This window comes from Echinops telfairi, unplaced genomic scaffold, assembly GCF_000313985.2.
Source record: "Echinops telfairi isolate 266 unplaced genomic scaffold, ASM31398v2 ScPeMD7_9;HRSCAF=40, whole genome shotgun sequence".
Classification (NCBI taxonomy): Eukaryota; Metazoa; Chordata; class Mammalia; order Afrosoricida; family Tenrecidae; genus Echinops; species Echinops telfairi.
In genome coordinates, this window is record NW_022103906.1 from 22806294 (window position 1) to 22819871 (window position 13578).

The window sequence follows — 13578 nt, forward strand, 5'->3', positions numbered from 1 at the left end:
CGCAACCAGGACAGCTGCGGCGACAGGCACCGCCCACCGCGGAGTTCCATTGGTGGATCCGGGTCAGAGGAGGCGGTGAAGAGGCGTGGAGAGACGGGGATTGGACTCCCCTGAGGCCCGCCCCCGGCCCCGCCCTGCAGCCGCTGCTCCGGCTGCCCTCTCCCCTCCCCCTCGGGAGGAACGCGCTGGGGGCGTGGGGGTGGGCGGGGTGGCGATGGGGGGCTGGGGTCTCTGGTACCTGAGTGGGTACCAGGTCTTGGCCCTCTACTTGCTGAGGTGCGAAATCTCAGTACACTCCCCGAGGATTTTTCGCTTTTTACTGGAGCTGAGAGCCATCCCCATCCGCGCTGGAAGGGATGCGAGTTAGGGAAGGGGAACACGAGGTGTTTTGCTTGTCTTTCATATTAAAACCAGGCCTCTACCGCTTGCCACTGGTGGAGGGAGAACAGTATTTCCTTCAGGCATCTGCTGGATCCAGAGTTTGAAGACCTTTCTGGCATTTGAAGACCTTTCTCCCCCCATCACCCCTGCAGCCACATGCTGTGAGTCAGAGTGTCATTGGCCTTAATGAGTTTCCTGGTGGGACGGATTCCAGCACCATTTCCAGGCCTAGCATTCCCAGGGATGTCTTCTCCCCCACCTCATTCTCCATGGATCCCTACCTCCATCCCTCTCCCATCCTATTGCCACCTGGAGTGTCTTGTGACCTTTCCAGGAAACGCAATGAAGACACTTGCCCTACACTTGCCCAAGACAGTACCGAAGGCTGTCTCAACCTATCCAGTTAGTAGCCACTGGTCATAATTTGTGCCACCGACCTGCTACATGAGGAAGGTCCGAAACCTGTCCTGTGAGTGGTCCACAAAAGAAAGTTTCCCTGTTCAGGGCTGGCCTTATGAAAGTTATAACTCAGCCTGGTTTTAACCATCTTGTGGGTTATTGCCGGACAGCTTTTTAAGCTGGAACTGGCATGCCTCCCATCTATCCACCTCCGTCACAGGGCCAACTGGTGCTTTGTGTCAGCTTCAGCAAATGGGATGGGGAAGAGAAAGCCATTGCCCCAAGAAGGCAAACTAACTCCAGGGCCAAGTAGAAAAGGGATTCGGGATGATTCGGACCATGGTTTCCCATTGATTCATGCAGGCAGCTGGAAGTTGACCCGCCAAGGCGCTCATGGGAGTCATGCTTTCTGGCCTGGCCAACAGAAAAGCAGCGCCTTATGGTTGGAGGTGGTTTCCCTCGCCGCCTTCCATACCTGCCTAGAGCTGGGGATGCCTCGAGATGCAAATGACTTCATACCTTGGGTTCCGGCTCACCTCTCCTCAACACGGAAAACACCAGTTTTCTATAGTCAATGTGTAGTGTTACTTACTACTCACAGGGGGCGGGAGGGGGGACATTACTTTGAGTGGGTGAAAAGAATTGGTCGTGAATGGCAAAAGGAAAACATGATTCCCAAATGCATTATTCACAATTCTGCGATCCCAAGTCGTGACCTCTTACCACAAACCAAAGTAATACCAAATATCAAAAATAATCATGTCCCCTCTTTCTTTTGCATTGCTCCGGGTAGGAACATGGCATGGCTCAAAGATTCTGACAGCATAACAAGGCGTCGTTGTTTAATAAGCTGTCTTGCCGCAAAGGAGCTCATGGAATGAGGCAGGCCTGTTCTACTGAAAGCTCACAGGAGCGATCCCAGACGATGGAGCTGGCTACTGCGTTGACTGCATCTGGGCAGCTCTTTGATGCCCAAGTCCTGGAAAATACAGCAGTTCCCTCAGGCCAGGTTTCCTTGCCAGCCAGGCAATTGTTCCCACTCCGCACTCTACCCCAGCCCACAGCTCTCAGCCCTGGAGAACCCCCTTTTCTTACATCATCCCCTTCTGTAGGGACCTCCTTGGAAACCAATGCCCTCCTCCTCCCTCCTGGGGCCACCACCACTATCAAACTATCCCATCAATCATCCACTCCCAGGCTGTCTGGGGACCCTCCCAGGAGTTCCTCACACCCAGCCCAGTAACTGGAATCTCCAGGCACCTGGTTGCAGCCTTTTCCCTATAGCAGGGCAATGGGGGATTCTCCATACAGAGTCCAGATGCCAGCCCTCAGGCTGTGCCATCTCTGGCGAGGACTGTCAACTCCCTCCTCTTCTGCTACTCAAGACCGGGGCTGGGGACTATGGCTCCATCTGGGCAGCCCTTTGATACCCATGTCCTGGAAAACAGGGCCATTTCCTCAGGCCAGGTTTCCTCGCAGTATGTGGTTTCCACTCCACCACACTCGGTCCCCGACCTCCCCTCTCAGCCCTCAGCAGCTTCCAACACCTCTGGGTGCACACACCCTCCCACCCCAGCCCCAAAGGGAGCCCATTCTCCTTGCTCTAAGTTACATCTCAGCCAGGGCTGTGTGGGAAGTTTTCGAGAAGGTCCTGGCCTCTTTCTTCTCTATCCTCCCCTGCCTCCCTTGCTCCTTGGCTGTAGCTTTAGAACCACTCGTATGCTTCTAAGGAGTGCTTTAGAACAAGCCCACATCCTTCTGCCAGGGAGCCTGGCAGACGCCCTGCCCCCTGAAGTGGCTGACTGGCCCTGGAGGGCTAGGCAGGTTCCCATTCCTGAGTCTCCCACGCCACCTGAGCACCTCTTCCCTTTCCAAAGCCCTTTTGTGACATGCTCCTCCCCAGGGACATAAACCTTCTGAACCTGTTCCCCAGAGGTGCCCCTCAGTCCGGCCCTATTGTCCTCACAGAGGTGGCACAGCTGCTGTTTCCCTGGAGCTGTGCCATCGGCTGTGAGCGGAGGCTCAGGCTGGGCAAAGAACTCTCCACGCCTGAATACCAGCAGCCCCAGGAAGGCAACGCACAAGACCCGGCTCTTCATCAGTCCCAGCAAAAGCTGTTCTCTCTGGGACTGCGAAGACAGCTGCCCAGGCCTGTTGAGGACAGCCCAAGAAGACGCCCCTCTCCCACTCTCTGGCACCCTGCACATTCCATTTCATTTGCTCCAGCTAAATTCACATGCTGCTGACCTCGCTTTGCTCCAGCCCTCACCTTGGACTCCTCCGTGAGCCCAGGCCTGAGTCTTGCTCTCCAGCTCTGGACATGGGCTGGGCCTGCCTCCCCAGCAGGGTGCGGAGCCGGAGGTGGGACCTGAGCTCAGAACCAGCGGTGAGGCTGTTCAAGATGCAGAAAGCCAACAAGGTGAAGCTGCTGAATGTAGGAGCCTGGGTCTCTCAGCCTCCTTGCCCAGGAGTGAGGGGCCACCTCCAGGTCTCCACAAGTGGTGGAACCCTTCTAGGCCTTTGCCCGGGCAGTTCCCTCCATCAGAGCACTCCCTGCCCCTACCCTCTTCATCAGGAACATGCTTCCTCATCCTTTAAGTCTCACCACTCCTTCCAGGAAGCCTTCCATGAACAACCCCACCTCCAAGTCTGGGTTCCGGGTTCTTCCTCTGTAATCCCCTAATCATATACCACTCATGAAGGGCTATGGTTTACACATTTGAAGATAGATCGATGCTGTTAGGTCATCTCGGGCTCATGGAGACTCCACGTATCACAGAGTAGAATGACCAACCATAGGCTTCTCTTGCTGTAATCTTTGCAGAAAAAGATCACCAGGCCTTCCTTGGGCAGCACTGCCCGGTGGGTTCGAACATCTTTTAGGTTAGCAGTCAACAGAAAACTACTTGAGGCACTCTCCTTACATAAAGTCTCTTTATATATAAAAATGTGTGTGTTTGTGTATGTGTATATATACATCTACATGTATGTAGACATATATATGTATCTATGCATGTGTATAAGTGTGTATACACACATATATATACATGTACATACACACATAGAGATCGCTGACCATACTGAGAACTACTTTAGGGAAGGAACTATGCTTATTCCATAAAGTATTATTTGTGCTGATCTAGTGCCTGACAACAAACGTTCAGGGGATGCCCAGTGGAGCTAGGAATGAATGAATGTTTGGGGAGAGGAAGTTAAGAGGTACTACACAGTGGCTACTCACATGTTGCCCAGTGAAGTCTTCCATGGGCTGTACTGGCCTTTCTTCCAGGCTGCCATTGCTCTGGGTCCCCCGCAGGCTCCTGGTTGGGATGGGCAGACATGAATGGGTTAGGGCAGTGGGTGACAGTGGGCAGGAAGGGCAGGGCACCCTGGGGGCTAGCCAGAGAAGAGCCAGAGGTCGTTATCCCAAATGGAGGGTTCTATGCAGGATAACAGGGTGGCTCTTGTTTTCTAAGCCCAGTGGATTGAGATTCCCCCAGCCCAAGACAGAGGCCACTTCAAGGAGTCAACGGGCTAGTCAAGAGGCAAGAAGTGGGATCATGGTCCACCCCTGTTGGTGATGTTTGCACGTTCTGGACTGGTTTGATCATTTGGAAAGAACTGTCCAATGTCTACCAGGAGTCTTGGGATCTGTCATCACACAACTCTGTCACCTGGGACAAGTACCCTCGAGGTCTCAGGCACCTGGTGTACAGGATCCGGTTAGGTCACCACACGGGCTCATTCCAGCACTGGCATTCTAGTACCTTCCTAGCAGGTAAGGCCTATGTTCGAATTGGTGCAACTCCCGACCCAAGGTGGGGCTCAGCAAAATCCGCTGATGGCTGCCAATGCTGAGAATGGAAGGGAGAGGGTTTGTTTTGTTTTGAGAAGTGTGTGCATTAGACACCTGGTAAAAGGAGTGAGAATCTTAATCTTCTTCCATCTTCCCATCTTTGGCTGCCTTAAGTGGTCAGTCACAATTTGGGGACCAGTTCTGCCAAATGAAGCTCTAGAATTTCAAGAGAAATCAGGGGTGACGAGGGGAGCCCTTGAAGAGGACAAGTGGACTCCTCAAGGACGCACCTGGCCCCGTGTATTTCAGTGGAGGTGGAGGGCCAGCTCCTGTGGCAACACCTCTGCCCCCATCCCAAGGACAGGAGGGAGACAAGGCAGGAGAAAGCCAAGAACAAGGGAGCCGACAGGGAGGTGGGCGGTCCAGAGTGAGAGGCAACCCAAGTGGAAACTCCAGCATTACAATCAGTAGTGCGGACCTGGGCACCAGCCCCCCCTCCACCATGAACCAGCTGTGTGGCTTTGGACCAGGAACTTAGCCCTGGCTGGTCTTCCACTGGGGATAACGTCATCACTTGCCTGGGACCAGAGGAGGTAGATGAGCTTCTCATTGTCACTTCCAACACTAAGATCAGAGATTTTTTTTTTACGATCCCATGAACTCTTCCTGCCCACATCTTTGCCACCCGCTGACCCTGCTCACTCTCCCTCATAGAACTAAGCTTCATACATCTGTGCACAGAAGGACCTCACGGGCACTGTGCCTCTGTCTTCTGGGCAGTAGATGGAGAGGAGTATAACCAGAGGCCATGGGATGAGGTCATGGAGGTTCTAATAGGTTGGCACACCTACTTCCAACCAATACCCCCCTGCTCCCTCCACTGGCCGAAGTCTGAGTCTTTGCCCATTCACACCACCCTCTCTAACCTGGCTCATCCCATGAGGCATTTCAGATGTCTCCAGGACACATTTGCTGCAGCCTGGAAGCAGCTCTTCACTCAGTAGAGAAATATGGGCCTGTGCCTTTAAAGAGCTGCAAAAACTGCCATTGCTGCCATGGGAGAAGTGAGTGTTTGCCAACCTACTCCAAGTCTCCTGAGATTGATTTCTTGGTTCAATGCTCCCCAAAGCTACCACCAGACAGGCCCTCAGCACCAACCAAGAAGTTGATGTGCTACGTTCATCTTGCTTTATATAGAAGCAGAGAAGTTCAGTTACAGGACAAGGGTAAACATGCACCCCATCACCCAGGCTTATCGGCCCAAGAAGTATTTTTCACCCAAGCTGCAAGCATCGGTAGAGATGACGGCCCCCATCCCTTGAGCCAGGCAGAGCTAGAAGTGAGAAGCTTTGAGGAGGACGATCACCCCAAAATAGACTTGTTTTGTTTCACAACTTTTTTCATGAGGCATTGGCATCTCTTGCAGCATGGGGGGAAAAAATAGCCTGAACTGTTAACAAATAGAGATTATAAAAAGCCCCAACTGTTCCCCACGGGTTTCCATGTGGCTGCAGTGTTGTAGAGGGGTGGGGTGCTGGAGAGAGGGCAGGGGAGCTGTGTTCTAGGAAGCCCCCATCTCTTTTCAGCTGACCCATTTTCTCCCTCAGTACCTGGTTCTGCCTTGAGCTCCCGGGCATATTCATTGATGTGAGGGATGGGCATGTCTTCTGTTGACCCTCAGAAATGGTCCACTGTGCGTGTGTGTTAATGGCTTTTGTGTCCAGAAAAAGAATGCTTAGTACAGAACAGGGCAGCTGAAAAACATAACGACCTTGCAATGAGGTTCGCTTAGATTAGGTTGCACTTCAGGGAGGACAAGGTCTGCTTAGTAAATATGTGGTGGACACTTAATGTTCTTGTCAAGGTCAGCTCAATTTGAACCTGGACCCGCCTTGGGTATTTCTCGATGTCAATAACCAGACATTAGTTTGGAGTTGGAGTTGTTTTTGACCCAGATTAAAGAATTGTCAAGGGTTACCCAGGAAGGGGTCTGATTTCCCTGCTGGAGCGCCACGCTAGACCCTCTGCCCTAGCCCTTCTTGGTACACACTTGGACCTCGACAACAAAAGAAAGAGAATGAGTCAAAGGGGCTAGGGCAGGTGAAGAACCCCTCTCCACCCACCCCTCCCAAAGATTGCAGCCAAAGGAGGTTGTTAAACATCTGAGCAGTCGCCTGGCATTGACTTTTCATAAGCAGAAGAGGATTGTCTTTGGGGCTCCCAAATTCAGGGTCTCCCACAGAGTCTGGGATCAATGTCCCACCCCACCCTACCGTTTTTCTCCGCTTTTCCTCCCTACTGCTCTGTTCTGGATTTGGCTCTTGAATTGTGTCTCCTGAAAAGATATGTCCCAATCCTGATCCCTGGTCCCTATGAAACTGACCTAGTTTGTAAATAGGGTCTTTGAAGATGTTATTACACCTACTCGCTTATTGGCTAGCTTGTTATCCAACATTTAACATTTACAATAGCAAAAAAGTTACTCTGCAACTGTTTGGGGCATAAATGGCATATGTCTGGTAATAAGGCACCTTGGAGTTTGAGGCTGGAGTAATATCGGGGGCATAGTTAAAGCTGTGTGTCAACTTGGCTGGGTCACAATTCTCAGCAGTCTGGTAGTTATGTAATGATGATATTTGGCAGTTATGTAATGATGTAGTCATCCTCCATTTTTGCACAATGCGCTTTGCATAACAACCTGGTCTTTGGAACCCAGCCATGTTGATCCTGGAGGAGTGAGTGTAATTAACTGGAGTCATATGGTAGTAGGATGAGTCCTGATTCCATCTGAGTGGCACCCTATAAAACAGGAGGAGACACGCAGAAGAAAGGCACCCTAGGAAACCAGAGTTAGGTTGTGACTGCAAGCCAGAGAACACTCAGGGCTACCAGAGGCCACGAGAGACAAAATACCATCTTTCCTGGGAGTCTTTGGAGACAGCATGACTCTGTCAACACCCTGCATTTGACTCCCAGCCTTCAGAACTATGAGATAAAAATGTCTCTCCTTATCAGCCACTCGACTGCAGCATCTTGTTCAAACAGCCCTAGGAAACAAACACCTCCTCTCCCTCCCTTGCATGTGTCTCTCTTGTGCTGTGCTACCCTCTCCCTGCCTCCCGGGTAAACCAAACACCCAACTAACTAGTGGTCGCTGAGTCCGTCCAACTCACGGCCACCTGTGTGTTACAGCATCGAATGGCTCTGTAGGGTTTTCTCCGCTTTAATCCTTGACAAAAGAATTTCACCAGGATTTCCTACCATAGAACCACTGGGAGGATTTGAACCACCAACCTTTTCAATTTAATAGTCGATGAAAAACCCACTTGTACCATCCAGGTACCTCCTTCCTAGAAGAAGATTTTTATAAACACCAAGGGGGTTTGTAGAGGAGGGGAGGGTGGAGGGTGGGGTGAATAGGAATGCTTCAACCCTGTGGTGGGGCATCTGGCATCCAGGTGGTGCTGGTCAAGAGTTTCCTGGAGTGGTGACAGCTATGCGGGACCAACAAGAGGGCTGCATTCTCTTTGGGCCTCCCTCAGGTTGACACCAGTATGGAGCTGTTACCGTATCTGCCGTCCAGCATTGGTCTGACCCGTGCAGACTCAGTGCGTGCAGTCTAGCATTTGCCCCTGGGAGGGGATGGGCTTTTCTCTTGGGAAGCTGGGTGATTTTGTCCCTGGGTGGCAGGAAGGGCTCAGCTCTCTACTGCCAGCTGTTCCGCTCAGCCAAGGGCTCCTCAGGAGGAAGGAAGCCCAGGCGATCTGCTTCTGAAAGGTCACAGCCATGGTCATCACCGGCGTGGCAGCCACTCACAACAGTTAAACTGGGTGATCAAATACGACAGTGGTTCTCTCTACTGGTGGGAATCTGAAGCAGGTGTTCTCTTGCATGAAACAGAAGGAGCTCCAGTGCTGTGCTGGCCTACGTGCTGGGCTGCTAGCCACAAGGTCAGCAGTTCAAAGTCATCATCTGCCCCACGGGAGAGAAATCGGCTCCTGAAAAGATGATTTGCCTGCTCCAGGCTCAGAAGTCCCACAGAACAGTTCTATGCTACCCTGTTGAGCTGCTATGAGTCAGAACCTCCTTGAGGGCACTGGGTTGGGTTGGGTTGGGTTGGGTTGGGTTGGGTTGGGTTGGGTTGGGTTGGGTTGGGTTTGGGACCTAGGAACAAGCTTTTCAAATGCCGGAGGGAGGGAAAGCTGGGTCAAGAAGGCTGACTAATGTGACTTGACCCAAGCCAAAGTATTATTTTGTAGGGTGTGGCCATTCTAGGACATCCAGGCATGTAATGAGCCGAGGACAGGGGAGGCAGGCCAGGAGCCCGCGGGCTGACGCTGGGGCACCGAGTTGGAAGCTTTTCGCAGAACAGGCAGAACCACTCACCTCATGGCAGCTCCCCCTCCGTCCTTGATCCTAGATTCCGAGGCAGGGAGGTGTGACAGGATGAGGGACTGCTGGGCTGCCCCTTAAAAGTCCAAGGCAGCCTGTCTCAAAGGCCGCTGAGGACACGCTACAGGCTGTCTGTGGTTTCCCACACACTCTGGCAATCCAGCCCCTGCCTACCCTCTCTTTCTCCAAACCAACCCGATTCCTCCGCCCTATAAGGGGAGATAGCCCAGCGAGCTCTTCAGGAGCCCAGGCCACCCATGGGATCCTCGAGCTGGTGGTAGCAATCAGAGGAGAGTCGGGACCTAAACTGCCACCTCCACACCGCACAGGGAGTGCTCAGGACCGTTCTGCTTCAGGAGATCTTGGTGGGCGTCTGCATCTGCTGCGGTCACCACGTTGCAGATGCGGATGTGAAGGGCAGTTCCTGATATCACAAGGCCAAAGGAAGGTGAGGGGTGGTGGACCAGTCCCAGGCATGGGCAGCATGGTGGAAGCATAGGTTACAGCCCAACACCCAGCCCCAGCCCAAGTTATATCACTTAACCTGGGTCACAGCGTTCTCTGAAACAGTGTAGTTGGTCTGTTATTCACGCCTTTGTCTGTTCCTTCTCTCTCCCATTTATCAAATGCATCTTAAGCGCCTCCTGTCCAGACCCTGCTATAGGATCGTAAGGATCACATGCTGGTAATGCTCTTACTAGCCTGAAGGAGCCTCCGCTGAATAACTATAATGATAGTAATAATGATCGATTGGGTGTTTATGACACACCTAGCGTTTGTGCTAAGAAACCTAAGGGGTGCGAGTGAGTTGTGATCCGCTGCTGACGGAAAGGTTGATGGTCCATACCCGTGGGAGAAAGATGGACAATCTGCTTCTGGAAAGACGGTGGTTGTCGTTAGGTGGCATCCAGCCAGTTGCGACTCTGAGTGACCAACAGAAGGGAATGCGGCCCGGCTGTGTGCCCCCCCTCACAGTAGTTATGTCTGAGGACACTGGAGAGTCCCCTGGAGCTGTGCTCCTCTGTAACACATGGGTTCTCATGAGCTGGACACCACGAACCACACGGGCAGTTGGTGCACTCAGCTTTCTATCGACTACTTCGAGAGTCACAACCCTCCCGGGAGCCCCACAGGTGTGGCGACCCCTCCCACTGATCGCCTCCTGAGAAACACCAACAGCTCACTGCCACTGAGTGCTTCTGACCCCTAAGAGCCGTGGCCGGGAGGAGACAGAGCAGGTTTCTGAGACTATAAACCCTTCTGGGAGTCGGAAGCTGCATCCGTCTGCCGAGGAGCAGCTGGGAGTGTCATCTTGCTGGCTTTCCGGTTAGCAGCCCAGCACACAGTCCACTCCCACGGCTCTTGGCAACTTTACAGGCCAAAGGAAAAGGCCTCACCCACCGTTCTGAGGCCACGCATCTTCGTGGAAGCCGACGGCCCCTTCTTTCTCCCGCAGAGCAGCTGCTGGGATCCAGCTTCAGACCTTTCTCGGATAGAGCCACCAGGGCTCCTTAATTCTGCGAGAAGTGAATTGTCATCCTTGTTAGGCAGATGAGGAAACGGAAGCCAGACAGCTCGGGAGCAGCTGCTCACAGGAGATGGGCAACCGCTAGTCCTTCCAGCCCAACCCTAGAGCATTAACTTGTTTGTAATTCACATGAAAACGACTATTCATCTTACAGATGGGAAATCTGAGGCCAAACTGACCTGCCCAGAGCCACCGTGCTCAGTCCTGTCCTGTCCAGGGCTACTGGCATCAAGCCAAAGAGAGCCCTGGCAGTGCAGTGGTTACGTGTTGGGCTACTAACCATAAGGTCAGCAGTTCAAATCCATTACTCACTCCAAGGGGGAACAAAGGGGCTTTAGACTCCCGTAAAGAGTTACAGTCTCAGAAACTTACAGGGGTGCTTCCACCTGGTCCTCTAGGGTCACTATGAGTGGGTATTGACCTGATGGCAGCCAGTGAGCGAGCGATCTTTGGGCTTCAGCTGCCTGGCTTGTTGCATTTCCTGCCCTACCCCTTCAAAAAAACAAAAACAGCTGCCGTTCAGCCAACTCCCAATCCACGGTGATCCGTGAATGCTCCATGGGGTTTCCTATGGCGGGTCTTCTCTGAGCTGTTCCAGGCCTTTTTGTCCCGAGGAGCTTCTAGGTAGATTGGAACCACTAACCTGTTGGTTAGGTTTAGTAGCTGAGGTTTGTCCCACCCAGGGATTCCTGAGATAAGGGAACTCGGCTTAAAGGTGAAGGCAAGGGGAGAAGATCAAAATGCCCATGCTGGCTCCTGCGAGGAGAGTCCACAGTACATATGGTCAGCTCGATCCTTAACCGGCCCTTTCATTCAGGCAGACCCATCTCAGCCAGGCTGACAGCCCTGCAGAGCCTTTGCCAAGGCCCAGGGCTGCCAATTCCTGGCTCCTTCTCTGAGGAACAGCTCGAGGGTCCTCAAGGGCAGCCTAAAGGATGCTCCTTCACAGGGAAGAACAGCAAGCTGTTGTCTCTGTGGCACTGCCAGAAATCCCAAGGGAATGGGAAGGGGCTCCTATTTGGGGTGGGGGGGTGGGATTGGAGGGTGAGGGATTATGCTCAGCTTCTTTTCAGATAATTAGATGTCCTTGCCAGAAGCAGCAGCTCCTGCAATGGGGAGGGGCTGCTAAAAGGCCCCCTGGGTCTAGGGGTGAGTAACACGAAAAGACCAGGTGGACATAGACGGAGAGGGAGAGGGGTGGCCAGAGGGGACCCATGCAGGGACCAGTCCAATATTGGCAGGGCCACTTCAGGTTGGGATTGGAGGGGGCCCCCGGTGATTCATTATTCAAGCTTGGCTGCCCCTCCACAGGACAGCGGCTGGAGCCCCCCAACCACCCTACAGGAAACAGGTGGCCGTCTGCTTCCGTAAAGATCACAGCCTTGCAAACCCTATGGGACGAGGGTTCTTCCGCCTGGGGAGAGAGGGTGGGCACGACTACTGAGGGTGTCCCAGCATCACATGCTGCTGCAGGGCTCTGCCCAGACCAACCCTCCTTTGATGGATCAGGATTAAACCCGCGGTTGGAGGTGGAGCACGGCAGGCATGCACTGCTTCCGGCACCCCGCAGTTCTCTTTTGCATCCTGGCAGGGCTTGGGAGGAGCTAGCAGGTCTACACGTGGCTGCCATAGACACCCTGGCTATTCTAGCTGCAGATGGAACCTCTCCACTTCCTGCTCTGGGTCTGCACAGTCAGGGAGCTGCTCCACCCTGTTGAACAAGGCCCCCAACACCTCGCTTCCCACCCCCGACCCCCATCCCATCCTCCCTCCCTGGTTTCCTTTCTGCTGCTGAGCTCAGTAAGTAGTGTGCCTGGTCTGAGTGACCAGGGAAAGGCAGGCAGCACAGCCAGGGCTGAGTGATTGAGTTCTCTCTTTTGCCCAGGCAGAAGGCAAGGGTCCGGGGGTGGTCTCAAGTCCAGCATGACATGAGCCATAGACTTACCTGTTGCTTCTCCCTTGGGGCCTATCAGCAGGTCAGGAAGCAAGGGAACAGCGTCACCGGCCAGGTACATGGGAAGGAAGGTGTGAGAGAAACACAGAGATACACTGGGTTTTAAGGGCTGGGATCCAAATCCCAGCCTATGGGCAGCCAGGTGAGGGATATGGTTACTGTATCCAGGGGTGTGACTCAGGAGGCCACCCTATTGGTCAGTTCCCTCCCCCTGCAGGGCTGGGCAGACAATCCTCCCAGGAGGGCAGTCCTGTTCCCACCTGCGTTCAGGTAAGCTTTCTCGCCTTGGCTTGGCTCAGGCCAGAGCCCCAAAGGCTTTGCTTTGGTTGGCCTTAGGCTCTCAGTTTTATGTCTGTCCTGGCCTGGCCTTCTTAGTCTCTGGTGACTCGGACTGCTTAGGAATTTCACTCACCGACTCTCTCTGACGCACGGCCTGTTCCGAGATCCTGGCCTTGAATCAGGGCAACAGCACTTTGGCTTCAAATCTCACCCCCACTCCCCCACCTCTCCTCCATAAACTTTGGCTACCTGTGCTAGGGGCTAGAGGGGCTCGGGAAGGGGCAGGTAGGCTGGGAGAGCAGGGAGGGGAATGGCTGCTGGGTGAAGGGTGCCTGTTCTGCTCAATTGAACACAGAAAGAACATGAACAGCAGGGGAGCTATTGACTTGCAGTGGTCAGCTATAGCAGGCTGGCCAGCAGGAAATCAAGCCATGAAACCAGGGGGTGTAGTTTTACTCTGCGGCCCATGGTGCTACCCAAATGGCGGTTGGTTTTTGTTTGAGCATGTGTGTATTTCAGTAGTATCTTGTGTTGTTCTGGTTCCTTAATGAGGTTAGCGAATATAGGACTTATTTATATATGCTACAGGAGCCCTGGTGGCATCGTGGGTGACTCTAAGGGCTGTGAACTACAGGGTCAGCAGTTCGAAGCCACCAGCCGTTCCATAGGAGAAACACGAGGCTTTCCGTTCCTGTAAAGAGGTGAGGTCTCAGAACGCCCCAGGGGCAGTTCTACCCTGTCCTGTAGGGTCACTCTGAGTCAGCATTGGCTCGATGGCAGTGAGTCTGGAGTTTTGTTTTTTAAATGTATATATCCTGTAACTGATATTTGTTTTTTAAGTTCTAAGTG

The 13578-nt window shown here is 53.2% G+C and overlaps 1 protein-coding gene across 1 annotated transcript in view; it reads right to left on the bottom strand.

Annotated features, from left to right (window-relative positions):
• The window catches only part of RHOBTB2 (Rho related BTB domain containing 2), a 37105-nt gene extending 24635 nt beyond the window's left edge, over positions 1-12470 (bottom strand). Inside the window, exons 1-2 of the mRNA XM_004707601.2 lie at positions 12442-12470; positions 4022-4100 (exon numbers count right to left, since the gene is read on the bottom strand). Coding sequence (XP_004707658.1) covers positions 4022-4077 — 56 coding nt within the window. The 5' untranslated portion in view covers positions 4078-4100; positions 12442-12470. The remainder of the gene's footprint in view (positions 1-4021; positions 4101-12441) is intronic.
• Positions 12471-13578: the final 1108 nt, after the last annotated feature.